Source organism: Amblyomma americanum, chromosome 8 (genome assembly GCF_052857255.1).
Source record: "Amblyomma americanum isolate KBUSLIRL-KWMA chromosome 8, ASM5285725v1, whole genome shotgun sequence".
Lineage (NCBI taxonomy): Eukaryota > Metazoa > Arthropoda > Arachnida > Ixodida > Ixodidae > Amblyomma > Amblyomma americanum.
In genome coordinates this window covers 52,886,092-52,901,122 of record NC_135504.1, presented here as the reverse complement: position 1 = coordinate 52,901,122, position 15,031 = coordinate 52,886,092, and the positions used below count along the sequence as shown (strand labels likewise).

Sequence of the window (15,031 nt, the reverse complement as noted above, 5' to 3'; positions counted from 1 at the left end):
TGATGAATGAGAAGGATTTATACTCATGGCTGCTATCACCAGCACAAGAAAAGGAAAAATAGTCAAAATGAATCGCAACTGAAAAGGCGACCCATTTGATGAGGTAGTGACTCCGACTACTCGCCCACGCATGCTTCAGCACCAGCCGCAACCATGCAAAATGCTTCCAATATCTCTCTTGCCACTTTGTACGTCCTTGTGAGCAGGATTTTTGTACTGTCAAAAGACTGTGCAACTGCACCTACTGTAGTGCGCAGCAAAGTTGTCCAAAGAATTTACTGGCTGAGAGCATATCTTCGCTCTCAGAGCTTTTGATTCAAACAACAGCCCATTTTTTCAACTTAAGCATGGCTACATGTGAGCATGCAATATCATGCAAACAACTCCCTCTACACATACAACTAAATAGGGCACATGTGTGCGAAGAGGGAGTCATTTACAAGGCACCACTCACAGGCATCTGCACTTACATTGTACACAAGCGTACAGGTGCTGGAACCACAGGCTCAATGATCACAGATTCGCTCTTAGCATAGTAAATACACAGGGCAACTAGCCTGTGCACTGTACGAAGTGTGGTTGCAGTCTTTTCACAGTGCGGAAATCCTTCTGATAAGGAAGCACAAAGTGAGGAGAGAGATATGGGAAGTATTTTGCACGGTTGTGGTTGGTGCTGAAGCCTGCGTGAGTGAGAGCCGTCTGTGTCACCATCTGATCATCGAACTCACTTGTAACATAACATCGCCGCCAGAAGATTCAAATATGTCGCCTTATCAGCTCTAACTCATTCCGGTGATCTTTTTTCTGCTTTTTTTGCACATATAACCAGCACCTGATAACAGATACGGGTATAAATTATTCCTTCTTGTTCAACAAACTTACCGTATTTATGCGCATAATTTGTGCACCCTTAACTTATCACCCTGGTTTTTAAAAAGAAAATTTTTACTCGCACATTTTACGCACCATGCTGCGCTAGACCACCATCATGCACGCCGGCTCTACCCTATGGCTCTACCCAGCAGCATTCGCCTGATTCGGCTATTCCGCATGTTCGGAAGGCTTTTTGAATCTTTTGTGCACTGGGCGTTCATGGTAGCGTAGGGGGTCACTGTTACAATTGCGGCGGCACCAGCGACATCGCCACTCGGAACGGCCGGCAGCGCTTCCAGGGTGGATCAGCAGCTGATAGAAGAGCCGACATCGCAGTTTGTTTGGCTCACGACCTACTGTGGTTTTTCTTGGCGGCTCTGATGGCTTGTGTTTTGTTGTTCAGTCGTGTCTTGCGATGGGATATCAAATATATGGCGTTTCAAACTGCTTGTTAGCGCCTTATCATGGCGCGAAGCCAGTGAGAATAACCGCGCGCGCACAAGTTTGCCCATAGATGACAAACATTGTGTCCGCAAACTTGTGCGCACGTAGCTACTCTCGCTCACTTCGCCGCTCTGCGCTGTGATAAGACGCTGACAAGCAGTTTGGTCGACGCTCGCGTGGTACTGTCGGCTGGGTGTACATCTTGTGTATGGTGTGATTATTGATTTGCGGCTGCTTTCCCGGACGAAGTTACGAAAGAAAACTTACGGAATCCTGAACTACCGAACAATTGGCTGGGCCGCAAGTGATGACACTGTTTTAGCATCATATTGAGCTTTTGAGCTTGGTGCATGCACCTTCATGCCATCCCGCAAAGGAAGGAGAGGGGGTGCGCGGCCTTTCATTTAGAATGAACTTTTTTTCGGGGGGCAACCAGCGTGGGGTGCGGGTTCGGGTGCTGACGTATATGCAGCAATACACTATACCTATATTGTGCGTTGTGACCTTTGTGTTTTTTAAGTCGCGCTCGCGAAATCCCCGCGTAATTTGTGCACCCCCTTCTTGGAGCCCTAATTTCTGAATAAAAAGTGCGCAAATTATGTGCGTAAATCAAAAGCTTGGGCTTAACTTGTACGTTTTATTTTTGTTTCCACTAACTCTGTCAGCATGCCCATCACAGCACAATGAACGATGAAGTAGTAGGGATCCTTACTCGCCACTTGACTCCTTGGAAGAGGTGTCATTCTTGGTGCCCATTTTCTGCAGCATGGAACCTAGGCTTCTCTTCAATTTGACATCTGAGCACCTAAACTTGCAGCATGTGTACTCTGTAAAAGGATGAAAATGAATGTTAGAGACATTATTTAGGGACATATCTTAAAAAGTACAACCCAGAAACAATATGAGAAGCAATGTCTTGCCATATACTGGCAAAACAGACAGGTGATGCTGCTTGAGCTATTTCCTGAATTTTGGTCAGTCAGCCAAGATGAATTAGAATTGAGATGAACTGGAATCCACTATGCCATATTGCAGTCAATATAATGCTGGTAAGTGCGGTAAGACTTGCTAGTGCTGCTGACATCAACACTGGGGTAACTACATGCTGGGATTCTGCACTAAGAATAAGGGCTTCAGCTTCAGTCTGCGGCGGCAACAATGCATGTGAAAGGGCCCAAGACATTGCAGGTGGCGCCACACACCGAAGCTTTCCTGTGCATAAAAAAATAACCTAGTTGCATCCAGCTAGGTTATTTTTAGTCTCCTGTGGCAAGTGCAATGTAATGCCCACCAGAAGCAGGCATGTAAGATATTTACAGCAGCAAGATTTTTTCCTAACTCCTTAGCACTTTCATTTGTAGCAATGAACAATATCAATGCGAACGTCCAACCACTCAGGAAAACACTGCATACACCATAATAAGGCCTATCCACTTGTCTCAAGGTGAAACATTAGGTGAAGAATGCAGCAGTGTAATGGCAACAATAAACCATGATGAGCCAGTAAGATGCAGTAACATCCAGGCAGATAAAACTATAGAAAGAGTGAGCGAGAGTGCTGACTTTAAATGCAATAACAGAGTTGGTCAGAAGATATTTAGGGAGAGAAAGAGCTGTATGCAGCACCAAAAAAAGCAACCAGCTAAATGATGTCTCAATGTGAGCAAAAAGTGGTACAGTTGAGCTGGGCATGTAATAGCGCTTGGAAGCAAGGCATAGAATGCAAGGAAAAAAAATAGATACGAAAGGCTGCAAATAGGAAACCTGGAGGCATAGACTACACTTATACCACCATCATTTTCTTTTATTATTTTCAATAAAATTTCTAAAACTCTGCTGTTGCAGATATTAACATCTGCCTCAGCAGTTGAACAACAAAGCCAAAATTTATGTATGCAGCAAACCACAGCACAAGATTTGGCAGTTTACAAATGTGTGCTAATTGCTTTCAGGTGCGATGTGGGCATACAGCAACAGCAGAATTATAGTCATTGATATGCAAGACACCTTTATTCAGAGCTGATTCTGTATAGCCAGCACTACGTTCAGGGTATAGGAAACTCAAAATGTGTGGCCGAAAGCATGGTGCATCAATCACTGTCCCTCCTACAGAAAATGAGGGGTAACTTGGTCACCAGTGCAGATGACTTTAGCAACACAACCTCAAAGTGTGTGCTCTGAATTGCTAAATTAAATGCATTCAGATACTGATGAACTACTATTGCTTAGGTGAAACACATGCCCTGAAATCATAAATTACAAAGGATCATTATCTAAAAAGTTAGCCTTGAGCTATAGTTTATTGAGCATGTGATGCCTGCTATTTAAGTGAATGCCACTGAGAGGTGCAATGATAGTATCTGCAATTCCTGCTGAAATTCCTGAAAATTTTGTTTGGACATAAAAACAAATGGTGCAGCACTGAATAGGGTGCGTTTAAGAACAGGAAATATCATAAAGCCGTGAATCCTCTTGCAGCAAAAGTGATTGAGGCTGACACAAACTATTGCCAGAGTGGGTTTAAACATACTTTTGAATTCAGAGTATGTTACGTATGTCGAAGGAAGCAAATGAATGAGATGGATTACATGACGCTGGGCTGTAATGTCATCAGGATGGAAAATGTGGTCTCTGGAACCACATATTCCTTCATAAGCATTCATTATATTAGGGTATACTGCGAACAAATCAAGCAAGTTTGCATAAAACAAAGGACAAAGTGCTTTGTGCCTGATATAACAGAACTTCTTAAAAGCTTCACACAAAGGCAAACAATCAGCTTCCCGCTACTACTCTTGCAGGTAAACTAAAAATGCTATTGCTGGTTTTTCAACCTGAAATAGTATATGCTCGAACAAATGCTCACATTTCAGCAATGAAGTCGCCTATAACTAGAGAATGTCACAAAACGTAAAGGATTGTAGGTAAAAATTTAGCCTAAGTAACCTCACTCTTCCTTGCTTTATTGCTTATGCGCAAATTTTCCTCCACTTGTTTTTCTTCGACATGACAATCACTTAAATGGTTACTGCATGTTAGTTATAAAAAGGTGGCATACCAAGGACTGCCGACACTCTCTTTTGGTCCAATGCAGGTTTGACGGGGTTTTCCTTGTGGCTGTTTGCCTGCCGGCCGAAAAGTGTCTTGTTTAGCAATTCTTCATCGCTAAACACCACCCTTATTAATGCCCTTGCAAACTTGCAAGGAGCATCTCTGTAGCTCTCCTCAAGCCTGGTCAAAGTTGCTTCGGAGACCATGACCCCTCCCCCAATATCTCGGTGCTGCAATAACGAAGAACACAACACATGAGTATGTACACAAAGCATAACTGCATAGCTAAAGTACAAAACGTAAAAAATCTAAGACAAAAGCTACCTTAAGAAGACCCTGAAATGGCTTATTTCAGTTCCAGGACAGTGATGAGGCAGGGAGTATTGTGGGGGGAAGTGACCCTTTTGAGGTAGACTTTTCTTATTATGTTGACAATTAAGGTAGCAACACGCCAGTAAACACTGCTTTCCTTCTCTGCCGGGTCAGTCTGTGTTGTTCCTCTACAACTTGTGTGTCTCGTAGCTGGCTGCTCTGTCCCACACCGTAAAGACTAACCGTCAGTTTGACGAGCATCTTTTTATCTACCTTAACGAGCCGTTGGCATCAAACGAAAAAGACTGCACCTTCGCCGTGAACGAGCGAGCGAGTAGAAACAGACGAAGAGCGCAACACAAAACAAGTAACTTGATTGGCTACCGCATAAGAGCACATCATGTGAGACACCAATGCGCGCTTCGGGCCAACACCCTCTAAAGGTTCGGGCCCGCAGTTGCGTGAAGGAGGGAGTCATGCCTCGATGTCCTCCTCCAGGACAGCACCTTGGGCATGTAGGTTATTCATTTGTGACGGACAGTGCAGAACAAGCGGGACAGAAAAGAGACAAGTGCTGACTTACAACTCACTTAATTTTCAAGCAACACCACTTTAAGACAAGCACTAACTTACAACTCACTTAATTTTCAAGCAACACCACTTTACACCTTCCACACCCCCACCACAACACCTGTATCGCGCCCATATTGCTGAAGCGACCCAACAATGGTCGCACAAATAATGGCCACACATCATAGATATGAATCAATGCGTAACAAAGCAAATTCATTCTTTGTCAACGCAAAGGATGGTGTGCTTGTACAATGATCGCACGGCCTCATTATTGAAGCTGCCTCTATGATTTCATGAACCAACTGCTCCTTGTTGTTTACCTATACTTTACACTTTCTGAATTCAGGCGTGCAGGTTTTCAAGGAGCAGTCTCGACAATGAATACCTAGATTTCTGCTGGATTGTTCAAAATTGTTTGTGTTCAAAAAGCCTTTCATTCATGCGCCTGCCAGTCTACCCAATGTATTCTGTTCCATAGGTCACTGGCAATGAATGCACCAAACCTTTGGTGCATTCCACAAACGGGCTATGATGTTTTATAGTGCACCCCCGTTTCCTTTTGGTTGGGTTTTCATTTACTCCTCTTCAAAGACTTTTCAGTTTGTTAGCGACAGTCAGCATGACATTTACGCCAACTTTTAAATCTATTATTTTTATGCGATGGGAAACGTTATGAATGTATGGTATTGTTACTACAGGTCTCTTTTCTTCCTTTTCCTTCGGCTCAATTAGCTGCTCAGGCATTGCCCGCATCAGGTGCTTCTTTATATGCTTGGCCACGAACACCAGCAGGTGCGAAGGGTAACCCGTGCTACCACTGAGTACAGGTGCGATCCATGACCCAATGAAAAGCCCATGTTTCTGCTAATGCTTTTTCATCCGAGACAACGTGGGTCAACCTAAGGTACACGCTAAAAGTTCCAAAAAAAGTTCTGTGGGCATCCTGCGGGCATTCCGAAATGCTACAACACCGTGCCTGTCTATGAATTCTTCAGCAGACATCGTAAGCTCATCTTGCGGAATAGAATAGTATAAATCTTTTATGTCAACTGAGCACGCAGCAAAGTCACTGCTAGAATTGTTACTTCAAATTTTTTTTTTCCTATGACATCTGAGGATTTTACCAGAAACTGGTCGTCAGTGATTAGTAGTTTTAGTTTAGCTTGCAAGAAAGCGCCGAGCAACTTTTTCCAAATGCCTCTCAGAAATCATTACCCTCACGGGCCAGTTCAGTTTATGAGGTGTCACAGAGAAAAACATGTCCAAGTTAGCTTTTTGCACGTTTTTATACCTCGAAAGAGGCCGTCAAGCTTAAGTTCTTCACAAAGCTTCATAGATGTTGATGAAGACAACACCTATGCAACACTGCCAAGCATGCCCGATTCCTCTGATACCTGACAGCATGTCACTACTGTGGTAACTGACAGCCGATATTTGCCTTAATAAGTCAAGCTTTTTGCAGCGAAGTAACATTTCTCTATTATTTGGAAGTTTGGAACTAATTTGAAGCCTGTGTTGTTGTGATGTCACATTATCTGCATCAAAGAAGCAGGGTCCGAAAAAAATCAGCTTAGTGCTGCGCCACATGCAGATTGCCAGTAATGGCGATTTATGTGCATGTGAATCTAAACATGCAAAAATCACATGGTTAACCCAGACCATTTGTGTCCTCAATGGTAGGACACTTCCCTTTACTATTTAGTCAACTTTTCAAAAGTTTGTGGGTCTCTTTGTTTAGGCATTAATTAAACTGGTGCTGAGAAGTTGATAGACAAGTGCTGCACACCATACACTGAGCAAGTTTCTGGAGTACAACTCTTACCGTGTTCCTTTCAGGTTCGGAAGGCTTTGCTCCCTCAGCAGCTGATGTAAGCTGATTGACTGCCCGCTGCAGCCTTTTCAGCATTTTGGCAGTGTCTGGAAGAAGACGGTTTAAGAAGCTTAAGAGCAGTAAGATGCACTGGAGCACCAACTACTGAAGAAACAGCTTTTATTAATGCCATGATAGGCAGCTTTGAAACTTCTATACAGGTCACGACACCGCACATTACTACGTGCCCATTCAGTTGTCTGCTTAAGCGGCAGCTATGAAACCTTGCATTTTATATTACTTGCCGCTTCTCAGTGTCCAATAATGTTAATCGTCTGCTTCAGCTTAAGCGATAGACACTCGGATGTTATGAATTTCATTGTGAAACACTTCTATAGAATTAGAATGTGATAAAGATAGCACAAGAAGGTATTTCGGCCACTGGTGATGTGTATGACTAATCAAAATGCACGTACCAATTAGATATTTTTGCTCCTGGAGCTGCTTTTTTAATTCTGCATTTTCTTGTTTGAGCGCTTCCACTTCCAAGAAATGCTCACAGCATGGCTTTTTCTGGAAAAAAATTGCTGAATTGTATAAAGGTTAATAACATGCAGCTGTCATTCAAACAGATGCCTGGGGACCTGGCGACAGTTGCTATTGCCAGTATGCAAGCTGAGGATGTTTGCACTCCATTATTGATTGAATGTTCTGCCATTACCTTTGCCACAGCTTCACGTACTGCGCGTGCCGCTAGCTTCGACCTTTTCCGCTCCATTTTGTCTGCCTCACCTGCAGATATAATGCACATTGGATGCACATTGGATACACATGCCTCTGAGCCCAGCAAATGCAGGTGCTGGGCGACTTGTACTAGTGCCGCACTTCCAGACTCCACTTTTGGTTTTGCGACCCACGAAATGCACCCATAGAAGCCCGGTCATGTTGGCTTTGACTCGCCGACATGACTGTTCACTCGATGCAATCCGACGCATTGTGAGGTGGCTAATTGTTTTACGCAAAGTACAGCACGGCATGGTCGTGCAGACACCGTTACTGGGTATATGAACACTTGACGGCAACGGGTACAACCTTCGGCATGCAGTGTTACCTTCCGCATGACTCAAGATTACGAAAGCAGGGTGCTTATGTTTGGGAAAAAGATCCATACTGTACACGGGGTACACACGCACGAGCAGGCGATATAGCGCCGTGCGCAATATTCGCCCAGCTGGAAGGAGTCACATTTCGTAAAGGCTGAACCACACGTCCGCGATTTCAAGCGCGAAAGGCCAAACGACATCGATGAGCGACAAGTTCGGCTGTCACCCGCGCCGATTTATCGCCATCGCGCACATTATCGCTCAGCCCTAGGATTCTAGAGTGCCCGGAAGTTCCCAAAGCGATAAGCGTTTCGTCCCGCCATCGCTCGGTGAATCGCGCTCGTGTGGTTCCCACTAAAGTTGAGCGAAATAACGAAAGCTCGCGGATGCACACTTAGCGTCTCTATGACAGCAGCGCAGACTCAGAAGGAAGCGCCGATTTATAGCTCAAGTAAGTGAACTGGTAACAAGACAGATAAAATATAAAGTGCAGTGATTTTCACCATCACTTACCGGCAGCCACCACGTATGCGTCACATGGCTCGTCTCCCTCCTTCCACACTATTTTAAACGTTTTGCCAGCTAAGGCCTCTACCACCGTTGGATCTTTTATAATCGAGGTGGCAGTGGCCACGTCGACCATACATCGACTTGAATACACATCCCACTGCTCAGATGAAGCCCACTTAACTAAAATATGAGACATCACGAATATTACTAAAGCTGAAGAACGCCGAGAACAAGAGAGCTGAAAAAGAGACAAAGGCAACTCGAGAAAGGCCGACAACTGGCTTGACTAGGCTACAACTATGGCTAGTACAACGTACTGAAGTCACAACCGGGCATAGCTGAAGAAAACTACGGCATTGCGTTCGCGAAGCGGTCGCGGCAGTGCAGTGACATTTTTAAATACACGTCACAAAAAATAGCAATTAATAAGTAGAAGTATACGAAAAAATTGATAATAAAATATAATTTGTTGTTAATGAGCACTTCTATTTTGTACTTGAACGTTGGATGTCAATTTGGCGCTTGCTTATTGTCGCGCCATCTATGTCCTTTTTAAAAGCTAAAAACATTTAAAATACATTAAAAACAAGCATATATTTAAAACTTAGGCCTCCAGTGGCTGTCGCGACTGCACAGTAAAAGGCGAGAATACTCTCGCGCTACCGGCTCTCACCACGATTTAACGCCTGTCGTGGTTTCCGCAACGCAGGACATGTGACGTCTTTCGAGTTAGCGCGAGATACAGGCGCTGTACGTCGATGAGGTGACAATTTCTGCTGGAAATTACCAGCTACCGCCGTTTACCGAATTTGTTCTGCAGATATGCCGAAAAGATACCGAGAGTGGATGTTCAAAGACAACGTTCCGAAACCTCGCTCAACAAAATTCAGACACGCGAAGAAAGCTGCTCATAGTGATGGCCGTTTGCTGTTTGGAGCTCCTGACAGAACGGAGGATGCAGCGGCTTCAGTGGGCATGCCGGCTGGCGCTTTAAATGATGAGGGATCTTCAAGTGACGACCTCCTCGACGATCTAGACAGCAGTGCTGAAATGAACACTGCAGCAGACCCGTCTCTCGGCTTCATAAGTGATGGGCTTCCTGAAGCAAGCGATGGGCAGCTGAATATCGTACAAAGTGTAAGTGCGAACAAACTACTCTAGTTTTTTTGCATGACCTGTTTTAACTCACAAATCTGCTATTGTGGCATCGTGAACGTTCGAATGTATCATTTTCTATTTCGTGTGTTCGCACGTAGCGCGGCCGGTGCACAGACAGGTAGAGAACAAGGCGAAGTCCACCATTAAACTTGAACAGTTCATTTGGCAAACTTGTGCCCGCAAAACAAACGAGAAAAAAAAAACGGTGGTGGTGATAGCAGCCTGCGTCGACGTCTGTCGTCGAGCCGAATTATGCCCCTCTGGCTTGTACGTAATTTCTAACTCTGTTACCGAACTTATGGCTGTGCCACATTGATACAAATTATCGCCATTTGAGTTCCATCCTTTAGTTCCTTAACGTCACTAAATCCTGGTGTCGGTGCCACACGGTCGGGTTTAATGAACTAACAAAGGTGCGACGACGATAGTTGTAGCTAGATTTGCGTTGCAAGCTTATCAGAAAATAAATGTCCATTCAATTTAAAGGATTTTTATTAAAAAAACGTATAAAAAGTGTTCATAGAAGTAACATGCCTATTAGTGCATAAATCATTTGGCTGTACGAAAGTATTTGTTTATCGGCCGCTTTCAAGTGGACAGCGATTAGAAAATGGCCCTACTTTTTCTTTTAATTGTTACAACCTTCTCGCATCTGTTCAGCTGCACACTTTGAACTGTGTCAAGAAATATGCAGTTACTCTTTACAGTTGTGGCATTTGCTTTACATTCTCTGCAGTTATGTGCAATGACACAGTAAGTCCCATTAAGCCTGCATTATTGGTACATTCTTCTTAATAATACAGAACATGTCTGTTTCCACAGGATTCAGAAGCAGGTTCTGTTACAGAAGAAGATCCTGCTGATGCTCTGCAGTATGACCTGCTGGATATTGTGTCCTCGTGCTCCAGTGATGACGAGGACTTGTCGCCCCAGCATGAACCTTCAGAAAAATTGCTCAAAATCAGGGTATAATGCACCATGAAGGGCAGGCTCTGCTTGATTTTTTGTTTTCCTAACGAAGCATGTACGTGCAACCCTTCTGCTGGCTTGTATGCAGCAGGTTTGTCTAGCTAGATGAACTGTGGTTTTGCTATAAAGGTGAAATGGTGCTTTGGAAGTTAATGGCTTTCTAAAATGCATTTAACATACATACCGGGGCTTTAACAGCAACTGGTGTATGTAAGCAACGTCAGTGCGGGGACCGCAGTAGTGGCCTAGTGGTCTGAGCATCTGCCTCGCGAGCGGGAGGTGCGGAGTTCGATCCCCAGTGCCACCGGGTAACCAGCAGTGATACAATGGGTCGTTTCAATGGCCATTTTAAAACTTGAAAAAACCATGCTGCAATATATACAAAAATTATTTGTGTGCTCTCTCTTACATGACATCAGTTAATCATATCATAGTGTTGGTAGTACACAAAATGCATGTGCGGAACATATACATGCACTGTTTTTGTTCATATCTTACCTGCTATGTGCTGTTATGGCATGTTATGTGCTGGGAAAGCAACAGATAGTGAGCAATGTTGTGTTGCACCCTTTCTTCTGGTGGAATTTGAATCATGTGAAGTGCAGCTGAAAGAAATTGTTTCATACATAAGTATATTTCATGCAACACAACAAAAAGTGCACAGTCTCATCATGAGTTGTGGTTTAAACTAACAGAGAGCATTGTACTACTCTGAGGTAACAAGAGCTAATATGAACAATCATGCCTTTAAGAGATATTGTCAATATACATTTTCAATATACATATAAGTTATCCTAAGAAGCATTAAGAGGAAGACTATTTTGCTGAATGCCTTTTGCCAGAAAAGGCCTTTTATGAACCAGTTGCAAATGGAAAGAATCTGACTTTAAGACCATGCTATGCATGCTTTAACGCCAAAGTAGTTGCATACAAGCAATTTGTATACTATGCCCCTAGTTTTACGGTGGGCCTGTACTGCACAATTTTCATGCAAGGTAGTGGAAAGTATGTGCCATGAAACAGGCCTCTGCTTGCTGAAACTGGCAAATAATACTGGGTTTTTAAGGCAGGAAAGAAGTCACAAAGTTCCTTCTGCAGGTTTTGAACTTCAGGCTAGTTATTTGAAAAATATCAATCCCTGACCTGCAATGATTGAAGTTTCAGCAAATAACATTTCCATCGTAACAGTGGAAATGCTCTTATTTGAGGAACGACTTTTCAAAAGCCTGCGTTTCATGGTGGCTGTCAAGTAGCCCTGATAAAGAGAAACCAGTCACGACACACAACCAAGCCCCCGTAGCACATTTTCAACTATACACTCTTGATGTAGCTTTACAAATCCCTTGATTTCCTTCATGATTTATCACTGGTGTATACATGCAAAGATAACCGTACAAGATGAGTGCATGGTAGAGAGTAGGCAGATGGTTTCTTGACACAAAGTGAACAGGGGAAGGAAAGATCTCAGGGTGCTTGCCAACGTTTCGACAAGACGACTTGTTTTCATCTGGGGTCAACATATACAGAGGAAACATAAACAGTGCGAACACGCAAGCACATGGCTGTGCTCTTTGGGCCACTGCGTCTGACATTGCCGCACATCGAAGTGTAACAGATGACACGAGGCACCAAATCCAGGTGCATCTCCTCCTGCGCCATTTTGCAGCGATAAGTGGCTGCGCCGCACGCAGTGGACCTCTAAAGAGTGCGGCCATCTGCTCACATGTTTGCACTAAATGTGGCCAGCTCTGTACATTCCGGAATCGGCGTAATTATTTGAAAAGGCCTTGCACATAGTCAGAGGTATCCAAACGCATAATGTTCCCCTCCTTTCCTGCTTTCTATAATTTATCGTTATACTTTAACCTTGTGCCCTGCACCTCCTGACGTCACTTCTCAGAACCTTGGCTCCCACACTCCCCCCCCCCCCCCCCCTTTTTGCCTTTTCTCCAAACCTGCCCTCCATTTTCTCTTTTTCCTTCAAATTATTTTGTCCCCCCCTGGTATTTTATTCTGCCATGCTGCTTAATTCCTTTATCCTAGTTTTCAGGAAAAGGCAGCCAGCCATACCAAGCCACCTGTTGCGGCTGGATATAAAGCCTTTCAAGCCCACTATCTCTCCACACTCCATACCCCGAGAATCCTTTCTATTGAATTGGCCTTTTCTTTTCACAGTTTTGCAGGTCAACCGGTTAATCTTCTTTAGCAGCCATCATGCCTGGTCAAGGTTCACGCTCCCCATCGTAACGCCCTTCCCATATCGCACCCTCGTCCCACACAACAGGCCTTTCTCCTCGAAGTGAAAACCTTATTTAGACCCCACCAATGATGAATGCTTTGCCAAAGACAAGTCCTCTTGTCGAAACGTCGGCAAGCACCCTGAGGCTTTTCCCTCCTTTATTCAGTTTGTGAGATACCAGGGACAGGTGTTCAAGCAGCCATACCACACTAATACCCCTGTCACAGGGGCACCGCAAAGGCCTTTCAGAATCAAGTCCTTATATCCAAAGGCGTAAGGAGTGCAGCTACACGGGCCTTGGAGGCGAAGGCGCTCAACCGAGACCTTCGGAGCCCGAAGGCGCGGCCTTCGAGAACCTGTGATCGCAGTGCCGTCCAAAGTCAAAGAGTAAAAGCAATAAAAAATATGTACAGCTAATAATGTTTGAAAACATGTTTTTCAAATACGAATGGTGTGTCTGGCTTTGGTTTTTGTACGGGTGTTTATGTATTATGTTCAAATTTCGAGAGAGCGAAAGTGTTGCGGCAACACCGAGCGCCCTTGGTGGCCAAGGCAATACACATACAAAACCTGCTCAGGCTGATGAAAGTAGCTCAACGAATGAACAGTATACACCACATTAATTTTAAAACACTCACTTCAGCCACCTCGAGTATAGAAGCGTGTGCTAAGCCTGAACGACTTTCACCTTTGGGCTGCACCGTGTAGCTGCATCGCTGCTCCTTTAAGCTTTCGCTCCTTTGGTGAAAATTGGTGCCTTTGCTGGAAAGGCCTTCGAGGAATTCCGTGTGACAGGGGTATAGAGCACATTTTTTAGTGACACGAAAGACTCAGTGCCTTTAGTTCTGACCACATTCTGAATCATGCTTTGGTGGCTTAGCATATCAAAATACCGGACATGACAAAAACAGCTAATTAATGAGGGCTATTTGCTATAGGTGAAATTATAACATTCTCCTAAAATAATAAAAAGAAACCACCAGCACTGACATCAATGTACAATTTGGCGGTAACATACTGACATGACAATCTAGTTAAACGTAAATTCCTTTTTCTCACTTCAAAACTGCATGCATTATTTCTAGAAAGCGCGAAAACAGAAACTCATACATAGTGCCAAAGAAAATAGTGCATAATAGTACCAATTATGAGGTGTTTATCGGCAACTGCAATGAGCAAGGCTATGTAAATGGCAATCCACACTTATGTGTCTTACGAGTGCATGCACTTGAGAGGTGATAGCAGCTGTGGACGCAGCTGTCCATCGCAGTTTTGGGTCTGTCGAGATAACACATGGGGTAAGGTATTCCCTGTTTTGCTGTCGAAGGCAAAATCGTCAGCGAGTGGAGTTGCCTCGCTGTTCACTCAATATCTACTGCTGAAAGAAAAGGAAACTAGGGTATAAAAAATACAGCATTTCCTATTATGCTTTGGCCAAATGCAAGGAGAATGAAACAGACTAGAGACTTGTCTTATGATGTTTGCACTCTTTACTTTGCACCAGAGGAAAATAGATTTGTGTACGGTTGTACTGATGCTGCATGTGCATTTCTCTGAACTGTTCTGAAATATGCAGACGTTACCCATTTTTTACTACCTGATTACATACTGTAATCTTTGCAAGGAATATGAGGTTAACGGACTGGAAAAAAAGAATGGTACTTTTGGTACTCGGCACTTGGACAAACAGATGACCCACTGGGCGTCCCCAGGAGCTCTGCTACCAGGCACCCCTAGCAACAGTAGTCAATTGTCCAGATCCAAAGAAAAGTCAAGTTTAAGGACAGCAGATACATGAACACAAAACAGTTTTCCAACGTTGTGTCAGTGTGATAAATGGTTTAAAATCTCTAGACTATATCTGGTAGTACACAAATTATCAGAAGACCATCTCCTGCGCAGAATCATCTCAAAACACGTTCGACACGCAGTACCAACATGGACTCTCAGGAGCTCATCCCTGTTGAACCGCCATGCGCCTTGGCTAAG

At 44.0% G+C, this 15,031-nt stretch overlaps 1 protein-coding gene across 1 annotated transcript; it reads right to left on the bottom strand.

Moving 5' to 3' along the window:
• Nucleotides 1–224: 224 nt before the first annotated feature.
• On the bottom strand, nucleotides 225–7,603 carry LOC144101643 (uncharacterized). Its single transcript, XM_077634780.1, has 4 exons — nucleotides 7,540–7,603; nucleotides 7,076–7,170; nucleotides 4,376–4,598; nucleotides 225–2,144 (listed from the first exon to the last, which is right to left on the bottom strand). Exons 2-4 carry the CDS (start codon nucleotides 7,157–7,159, stop codon nucleotides 2,026–2,028), a joined length of 426 nt encoding a protein of 141 aa, XP_077490906.1. The 5' UTR covers nucleotides 7,160–7,170; nucleotides 7,540–7,603; the 3' UTR covers nucleotides 225–2,025.
• Nucleotides 7,604–15,031: the final 7,428 nt, after the last annotated feature.

Coding starts and splice junctions, on each gene's coding strand:
- LOC144101643 (XM_077634780.1), bottom strand. CDS start 7,159: ATGCTGAAAAGGCTGCAGCGGGCAGTCAATCAGCTTACATCAGCTGCT. Junction 4,599..7,075: donor CCGAACCTGAAAGGAACACG/GTAAGAGTTGTA, acceptor TCGTTATTGCAG/CACCGAGATATTGGGGGAGG. Junction 2,145..4,375: donor GAGAGTGTCGGCAGTCCTTG/GTATGCCACCTT, acceptor ATCCTTTTACAG/AGTACACATGCTGCAAGTTT.